The sequence below is a fragment of the Coturnix japonica genome, chromosome Z (genome assembly GCF_054131305.1).
Source record: "Coturnix japonica strain WE chromosome Z, WE-NBRP24, whole genome shotgun sequence".
In the NCBI taxonomy this organism is placed as follows: domain Eukaryota; kingdom Metazoa; phylum Chordata; class Aves; order Galliformes; family Phasianidae; genus Coturnix; species Coturnix japonica.
In genome coordinates, this window is record NC_140702.1 from 32,668,815 (window position 1) to 32,678,315 (window position 9,501).

The 9,501-nt window shown below is 51.6% G+C and overlaps 1 protein-coding gene across 1 annotated transcript; it reads right to left on the minus strand.

The window, feature by feature from the left end:
• Window positions 1–685: 685 nt before the first annotated feature.
• LOC146753894 (maestro heat-like repeat-containing protein family member 6) lies at window positions 686–6,249 on the minus strand. Its single transcript, XM_085529653.1, has 9 exons — window positions 5,784–6,249; window positions 5,197–5,334; window positions 4,621–4,797; window positions 3,893–4,048; window positions 3,642–3,743; window positions 3,428–3,530; window positions 3,138–3,194; window positions 2,984–3,049; window positions 686–2,871 (listed from the first exon to the last, which is right to left on the minus strand). Exons 1-9 carry the CDS (start codon window positions 6,186–6,188, stop codon window positions 2,708–2,710), a joined length of 1,368 nt encoding a protein of 455 aa, XP_085385779.1. The 5' UTR covers window positions 6,189–6,249; the 3' UTR covers window positions 686–2,707.
• Window positions 6,250–9,501: the final 3,252 nt, after the last annotated feature.

Genomic DNA, 9,501 nt, shown 5'->3' on the forward strand with positions numbered 1-9,501 from the left:
GTGACGTGTTAAGTGCTAAGTGTTAAGCCCTTCCTACATGGCAAGGTACCCTGCCCTGCCTGCTTGCCCTTCCTGATCTGTGCTGGCTGATCCACTCGGAGTTTGCCCCAAAAATCACTTGCTTCACAGCCAGATAACAACCCTTCTTGCTGGGAAGACCCACGAATGGCCGGCTTAAGGATTTCTCCGCGGTAGAACGGCCCACGTGATTCGCACGCCGTGACTCCTCCTTTCCATCTCTTGTGGGCAATGATGCTTCACTGCCCTCTGAGGTTTTTCTAAGCAAGGCGCGTGGACTCTGCGCTGTTGCCCTGGCATCGCCCATGCCTCTTCAGCCGCTTTCACAAGCACTGCTAGGCTGCTCTGTTCTCTCGGGGTTCCCTGGATGAAAGAGCCACCCCAAAACTGAAGCTCGCGATCGGTCGCTGCGGTTCTAGGTGTCCCAGCAGCAAACCTTGGTGATCAAGCTGTTGATTCAGTAGGGGTGGGATGGAGGAAACCTGACCTGTTGTGAAACAAGTTGGCAGCACTGTGAGGCAGTGCTAGTGAATGCACCGTCTCAGTGCACAGGTAGCTAATTTTCCAGTAGACTCATATGATAGCAATAAAGCATTAGCTTTGGAATTGTGTGCAAAACTACCTTGGGACTTGGGCAAGGGGGGAAAAAATAACGAAAGAGGCACAGTCTTGTTGTTGTTCATTTTTTATCATTATTTTCAGCATAAACTTCAATACAAAAACAATCATATTTGTATATGTTTTCACAAGCACTTGCAGTTTTTAGCAAAAATCCCCAAACAAAAACATAGTTTTCTATCAAGCCCTTTTCATCAGACTTGGGAGGTTGCCTTGCACAAATCTTTGCATTGCATGCTTTCTGTTTTTACCTATTTTTCAATACAAGTAAAGGAATAAAGAGGACAAAAACTAGGAAGACATCAGATATTTTTTCTTCTTTCTGTCTAATACTAAGTTGATTTGACATCCAGTTTCTTTTCAGGGAATGTTTTTAACCAGCTCCAATTAAACTAGTCTAATCTGTTTTCGTTTAAATTGCTCTGAAATTCTGTTTGAGAACTTTGATGCCTCTAGCTTCTATACAGGCATGTCTAACCTGTGGCACATGACCAGGCACAGCCCACAATGCAGCCACCTTCTCTGCCCCATGCCATCACAGAGGAGGCTCGACCCCTCCAAGTATGCACTTACTGCTCAGCAACAAACACACACCAGTGTCCTATCAATGCAGTCTTGCCTGAAACAGGGCATGGGGAGGGTGTAGTGCAGTGCTAACATAAGCTATGGCAAATAATTTTAGACATTTTGAAACACTGGCTGAACTCGGTCCTTGGAACACAGAGAAACATGCAACTGTGCTTTCTGTTTTGATACAGGAACTTGAAAATAGGTTTCAAGATTGCTGATGAAGTCATCAATTTATGTTTGCAACTCCATTTGCAGGCAAAACAAGTGCAGATTTTCAAATGGAACGTAGAGTTGCAATCAGACATTCAACTCAAAACTCTGATCCTGTCTCTCTGCTGGACTTTCAGAAGCCCAGTCTTAGCAGAGAAAGGTATGCATCGCTTTACAATCAGGTGTTGTTCATGTCATCACCTTTTTTGGCACTGTCTACATTTGGGAACAGTTACTGTCAAAAATCTCTGACAAAGACCCTCACTAAGAGTTGCAACGACTGATGAATTAATTTCACAACGTATTCCAATTGTTTTATGACTTTGTTGCTCTCTTCTTTGTTTTAACATTTTAAATATTTTAAAAGATAACTTTTGTTACTTACATACATTATTTCTATTATGTTATGGGGGCTGCTTTGAAAGTAATGCTGCTTATTTTATGATCTTGGCAATATGGTAGCTGTGGTCACCTTCACTGCTGCACATGGTTACGATCACAGTATTAAGGCTGTTGTTCATGTGGTAGTGAAAATGCAGAGCTGAAGGTAGGGACCTCATTGGAAAAAATAAATAAATAAATAAATAAAATTACTTTGCAGCTGAAAATCCTCTCTACCAAAAAGTTACTGCACTCATTGCATCTGTTGTAGATTCCATGAAAATAAAGAGGAGACATTGCTTTAGGAGCTATCTCAGCCTCCTCTTCCCCAGCCTAAAAAAGCTTTAGTTGCTCCTTATAGGGCATATTTTCCTAGCCATTGACAAGCCTTGCTGCCCTTCTTCAGACCTGCTCCAGCACCTCAACGTCCCTTCTGTACTGAGGTTACGTACTGAACTGAACACAGTACTTCAGGTGGGACCTCATCAGTGCCTAGAACAGGGGCATCATTACTTCCTGAGTCTTGCTCACCAACCATTCTAATAGGCACCTCGGCACACCACTGGCTCATATTCAGCCAACAGTATACCAAGATCCCTTTTCATCAGACAGCTTTCCTGCCACTCCTTCGCAAGCCTGGAATGATGTATGCCAGTTTAAGACTTTATCTTCTTCAGTGGGAATGCATGCTGCTGCTGACTGTTCAGCTCTCCAATGCACCTGTATCCTCATGAAAGGCCTTTAGCCCTTCTGGGGAATCGGTAGCACCTCCCCATTTTGTACTGGGAGCAAGAATTCTGAGGATACGCTCTTGCATCTAGACCAATCCTCTGATTTCCGTCCATTCTCGATGCTTCAATCCACCAGGAGACAGCCAAAGGAACAGCTTCATAACGGAAGCATTAATCAGTCATCCTCGTGAGGAAAGAGGGAATGGCCACAGCCGGCAACACAGTTCTACAAGCCTGTCCCATCCTGATTTTGCCTGCCGCTGTGATTGTATCAGCTCCAGGACTGTCAGAGTTGCCAAAGAATGGACCACTGGATGGGTGTCATATTCCAAAGGAAGGAGGACTGCAACAGAAGGAAACAAAACAGGGTTGAAACCCACCAACCCCTTCAGACCATGCCAGCCCCACCCATCACTTTTCCAGGCCAGGAGGAGCGCCTGAAACTAAGGGATTACCTGGAAGGCACTGCTCAGGATACTTCCATCTGCCCCAAGGATGTTCCTCTGTCTCTGCAGCATTTCCTTTGAGCAGGGAAAAACACAGCTGCACACTGCTCAGGCTCTGTCCCCTGCCCTCAGCCCCATCACACATGGCACTGTTCTCACTCACCACTGTAGGTTTTCTTCCAGTTTCCCTGACATCGGTCACAGTGGAGCCTCACCAGCCCTAGATACAGAGCTCACGTCAGATCCCCACTACCCAGCACGCTCCCAGGAGCACAGTCCAGCCAGCCCAGCTGCTTGCAGTCCTGCATCCCAGGCAGGGATGGTGCCTGACTGAGGACCTGAGCAAGGCACCGATGAGGGCTACTGCCATGGGCAGAGAGTACCTGCAGGCTGCAGGGCTATGCCTTGCTGCCAAGGACGGGGCTCAAAGAGGGACCCAGGGGATGAGCTCACCAATGAATGAGAGCGCCTCTTGTCGCAGAGAAGCCTGAGAATCCTTCAGGTGCTGCACGCTCTGCCACAGGTATTTTTGCACCCTCCTCCTGTCCTGTTGTAGCTGGAGAACACAAAGGCATGGAGCTTGCCTTGCTTCCCAGATACAGGTGCGGCCCCACTGCCAGAGTCCCTTTCCTCATCAAAGGGGTGGGGATTGCGGAGTTGTCCTCACCAAGCACTCCATGATCCCCAGTGTATTCCTCTTCATGGCCTGGTGCTCGATCTCCTGCCAGTTCAGGAACTTTGCACAAGCAACAAGGGCTTCCCTAGCAGCCTACAGAGCAAAAGATGTTGGGAGGTGGCACCATAGACACACATCCCAGGACCTGGAATACCTGCTGCCCTCACCCTCCATTCTCAGACCACCCCCTGAAGTGTAAGGCACACTCCTGCCTGCATACTGGCCTGGTCTGAAATTCATACCTGTGCAACGCTCGAGCTCTCATCGCTGTTTCGAAAGAGCAGAGGGATCAGGCCCCAGTGTACTTTCTTCTTCATTTTTCCCTTTTGCCACCACACCACAGCCTCTATCACATCTTTGAAGAGGAGGATGGAAGACTCCCGTACTTCATCTGACACCTGAAGGAGGAATAAAGGGGGACCTCAGCAACACTCTCTTGTTGCCCAAGGTGAGCGCAAGAGAAGATGTGGCTGAAGCAAAGTGAGATGCTTCAGTCACATTCTGCATAAATGTGCTGTGAATTCATGCTAATCAACACCACAGGTTTCCAGCACTCAGTGCCTGTGCCTCAGACTGCTCCCGCCAGCCACACTACCACGTCAAAGAAGAGCTCCACAAGCACCTGGAAAGGAGACAGGGCTGCCCTTCGGCAGTGCCTCCAGGGCACAGGCTGCCTGCTTAGCCTCCACCTCTCTGCTGCCACACCTGGGGAGAATGCCTGGTGCTGACAGTAAAGGGGCCACTGGAGAACCTGAAAGTAACCCTTGGCAGCAGGTGCTTTTGCTGTGATCAGGCTGGGCCCCAGCACAGGGGCCTCACATCACCAAGAACAACCAAGCTGCCAGGGACAAGGCCTGATGGGCTACAGAGCCCAGAAGAAATCCCACGATAGCCCAGAGGAGCAAAGAGAGAAGAGCGCATTCCAGCCGAGCACCCATCCGGAGATCTCAGTCTCCCACTGCAGACTTACGTGATTAAAAAGATGCAGGAGCTTGTCAGCCAGCTCCAGAGCGATGGGACGCAATGCCATCTTCCCCAGATGATTCATCACGTTCCTGAAGATACTCAGTGCATTACGAGTGATGTGAACGTTGCCAAACTGCAGGGCATCTATGACATCTGGCAACAGGGCCCGCATTTCTCTTGCCTGTACAAAACACAGATTCCTTTTCATCAAGAGGGCAATGACCTCCCTGGCCTAAAAGCTCTGATTTCACAGTGCCAGCCACACGCCTTGCTCCCTGGCAGCAAGAGCTCCATAGGAATGGAAGCATCTGAGCGGGTGGTGCCCATGGGTGCACTGATACAGACATGAGGAGATGGGTGAAGGAGAGCAGAAGAGCAAGGACTCCACGTCCCAGGTTAGCCACCCCCTGTCCCAACAGGCCCCCAAGTAATCCATCTGGCAAGTTGCCAGGGAGCCATCAGGACCCACCATGGCCATCATTCAGATTCTTGAGTCTCAGGCAAGGTCAAGGCACAACACTGCCCACTGCTCTAGCACAAGGATGCCAACAGGGTTTTTGTTTGACTAGGTCCTGCTCACCATCTCAGCTCTCTCTGACAGAAGGACAAGGCCTCTGAGCCCCAGCCAGAGCAGTGGCAAGCTTTTAATCTTCAGAAACGTCTGGAAGAGGTCTGCGTTACACAACTCTTGCAGGATCCCTTCAGTGGGCTGCATCACCTGAAACGAACACAGCAGTGAGAGCCAGACAGAGGCAGCAGGACTCCCCGGGGCACCCTGCAGCTTCTTGCTTCTTTCACAGCTCTGGCCAGGGCACTGGGGCCACACAGCCTGGCCTGTGGCAACAGTGCCTTTGGAGGGCTTCACAGTCTCTCTCTGCGGCAGGCCCAGCACTACACCAGATGACTTTTTGGCCTGCTACTCCTGCCCTCTGGCCAGCCACAGCCTCTTGCCCTTATGCGTCTGAGGAGCGAATGACCAGCGGGAGCTGGCACAAAAATGGTACCTGGCATGGGCGGCCACAGGCACTTCAGCCATGGCCCTGACACTTCCCCTGCCCTTCCCCAGCTTTATTGTCTGGGGGGCAAGGCATGGCAAGGTAGGGAACTGAGGAAAGATAGCCCTCTCCTCCATAGCAGGAGAGCGAGGTGCCCTGTGTAGTAACTCACAGTCAGGCCAAGGAGACCAAGATCCACTGTGGTGATGCTGAAGGTCACACACAGCTGCTGGTCCTGAAGAACACTGCGCAGCTCTTTGAAGACCCTCTCTGAAGTTCCTGCTGGGGCAAGGATGCTCTTCCACATGTTCAGAGTAGTGCTGCAAATGAAGAGCCATGCTCTGTCAGTAGGGCTACCCGAGCCACAGCACCACGGCTTGGGAAGGCCTGGCAGGCCACAGGCCATTATCCAGCCCTGGCTCTGCCACCCTGCATCCTCCTGATGGGATCTCTGGGCTGCCTTAAACGGCACTGGCTGCTGCGGCCCTGACCGGCCTACTGGCAATGGAAAGCACAGTGGAATGGAGGGCCTGCTCCTCAGGGCGGCAGCTTTGCTTGGGTCTGGCAGCAAGAACATCTCCGAGACCCACTCCTCACATGAAAAAGACTGCAGGGATTTCAAGGATGGTACCTGTCACACTGTGGAAGTTGGGTCAACACACTCATCAGCGTATCTCTGGGAAACTGGCTGGCCAGCATTTTCAGCAATGAGAAGAGAGTCTGCTGAGATGATGCACACCTTCCTCTCAGGTTTCTATGGATGGAACTAAGAATCTCTGGTACCTGTTGGGAAGACACAGGGAGAACATTGCTGCAACTGTACTACAGCCAGTTGCCACACTAACAGTGACATCACTGCTCCTCCATTTGTTCTATGCTGGCTTAAAATGGATTCAGATACCCAAGAGCTGTGGAGAGCAGGCCACATCATCAGCAGTGCTAATGAGGTGGTTCAGAGGCATACTCTGCACAAAGGTGTGTTGTGTTCATGCAAAGCAATGCAACAGGTTTCAATCATGGGGTGCCTGTGTCTCAGAGTGCTCCCCAGACACCCAACCTGGTCAAAGCTGAGCTCCCATTCAGACAAGGAGGAAACAGGTCTGGCCTTCAGCGGTGCCTCTGGGGAACAAGCTGCCTGCATAGTCTCCAAATCCCTGCTGAGGCACCTGGGGAGAATGCCTGGTGCTGGCAGCAAAGAGAGCAGTGGAGGCTCTGAAAGTTAATGTTTGGCAGCAGATGCTTTGTTGTACAGAGGCTGAACAGGTCCCCAAACCCTGGCCTCACATCACCAGGAATAACCAAACTGTGACAAACAAAGCCTGCTCCTCCTGCCCCCTGACCAGCCACAGCCTCTTGCTCTCACGCCTGTGAAAAGCAATTAACCTGCAGAAGCAGGATCTGGCACAAAAGTGGCACCACACGTGGGTGGCCACAGGTAATTCCCTCTCCAGCCCTGCAGACTTCTCAACCTGGACAGAGGCAACGGTTCTCCCTGGTCACACATCCGTGACCTCAAATCAACCCCTACATTTTCCTAGCTTCCTGTTCTGGGGGGCAAGACAGGAAAAAGCAGGGAACTGGAGAAAAAGAGCCCTGAAAAAGAGTACGGTGCATTGTCTGGAAACTCACAGTCAGGCGAAGGAGGTCCAACTCTGCTGTGTGGATGCCACAGAAAAAGCCCCTCTTGAGTGCCAAGAATAGTGCTTCTAAGAACCTCTCTGATGACTGTGTAGAAGAAAGCACGCCCTTCCACATATCCATAGTAGTGCTGCAAACAAAGAGCAACACTGCGTCAGCAGGGCTACCTCTCAGGCACAGTGCAATCACTAAGGCAGGCTCGGTAGCATACAGGCTTTGCTGCGGCCCTGGCCCTGCTGCCCCGAATGCTTTTGGAGGCCTGAGGGCCTGGCCTGGGCAAACAGGAGGGGCTGAGATGGCCTTCCCGAGGAGCTTGATGGGGGCCCTGTGTTGTCTTGGTCAGCAGTGGCTGCTGCGGCCCTGATCATCCCACCAGTGCTGGAAAGCACAGTGGAATGGAGGGCCTGCTCCTCAGGGATTTCCTGCAGCTTTGCTTAGCTCTGGCAGACAGAGTGCCTCCAAGCCTGCTCTTAACGTGAACGAGATCCCGGGGCTGTCAGGGCTGGTACCTGTCACTCTGTGGAAGGTGGGTCATCACACACATCATCACATCTCTAGGAAAGTGGCTGGCCAGCATATCCAGCAGTGAGAAGAGAGTCTGCTGAAATGATGCACAACTTCCTTCCAGGTTTCTATGGATGGACCTAAGAATCTCTGGCACCTGTTGGGAAGACACGGGAAGAATACTACTGCAACTGTACTACAGTCAGTTGCCACACTGACAATCAAAGGTAATTCCCTCTCCAGCCCTGCGGACTGCTCAGCCTACACGGAGGCAATGGCTCTCCCTGGTCACCCATCCATGTCCCCAAATCAACCCCTGCCTTTTTCAAGCCTAACATTCTGGGAACAAGGCATCGGTAAGGATGGAACTGGTGAAAAAGACCCCTGACAGAAAGCAGAGTGCAATTCCTGGTAACTCACAGTCAGGCGAAGGAGGTCCAACTCCACTGTGGGGATCCCACAGAATTCTTCCTCCATGATCACAGTGCACAGCACTTCTAAGACCCTCTCCGATGAACGTGTGAAGGAGAGCACGCTCTTCCACATATCCATAGTAGTGCTGCAAACAAAGAGCAACACTGCGTCAGCAGGGCTGCCCCTCAGGCACAGTGCTATCACTCAGGCAGGCCCGGCAGCATACAGGCTTTGCTGCGGCCCTGGCCCTGCTGCCCTGAATGCTTTTGGAGGCCTGGGGGCCCGGCCTGGGCAAACAGGAGGGGCTGAGATGGCCTTCCCGAGGAGCTGTCAGGGCTGGTACCTGTCAGTCTGTGGAAGGTGGATCAACACAGCTGTCAGCACATGCCTAGGAAACTGGTAGGCCAGCACATCAAGTACTGAGAGGAGTGTCTGCTGAACTGATGTTTTGTTGCTTTTTAAGCGTCTGTAGATGAACCCCATAATCACTGGCACCTGCTGGGAGGACACAAGGAGATTGCTGCTGCCACAGTACTGCAGCCATTTGCCCAGCTGCCAATAATGTTACTGCCCCTCCCACTGTTCTTTGCTGGCTTAAAGTGGCTTCAGGTGCCTGATCTGGGCAGGTAGGGTACAGTAATCCAGCCTCAGACTGCTTACGTGCATCAGCCAGATGCCAGGCTGTCTCAGAACTTCTTTGAGTATAATTTCGGCCCATGCATCGTCCTCATCAACGCAGTCTGCAGTGGTCCTTTCAAGGGCCATGAGGACGATGTCTGTTCTCTGAGGAGGTTGGAGGAGTTTTCCAAATGGCTACGGTAAGAATGGAAAAGTGAGAGAAGACATGTCATGTTGAGTGAAAGAACATGGCCTGGAGGGGAGAACCAGAGTAAATGGAAGGGTGAAGACTCTGGCTCCAGGGCAGATACATGCTGTGGGCTCCCAGCTCTGCCCAAGCTTGTCTTGCAGGGAACCCTGAGCTGCAGGCTGCTCTGGGATGCAGAGAAGGGAAGATAGGCTGGCTGGAAAGGTCCTGGCTCCTTACCTCCTCACAGAAACCGGTGGCCATGAAACCACAAAGCTTCCAGATCTGCTCCATGGCCCTCTCACGCACAGTTTTTCTCTGGGATTTGGTGAAGGGCAGAAGCACCTGTGAGGAGAGGAATTGCTGGTTTGCCTGGGAGCTGCTGATGCCCCCTCCAGTAGAAGCAGCTCTGCTGAGCTCCCGGCTGGAATCACAGCATCTGTCTAGGCTTCTGCTGAGCTGGTGCCCAGCCCTTCACAGGCCTAGTGCCAGAGGTCCCTTGCAGGTGTCTGCTGCTGCCAGTGTCACT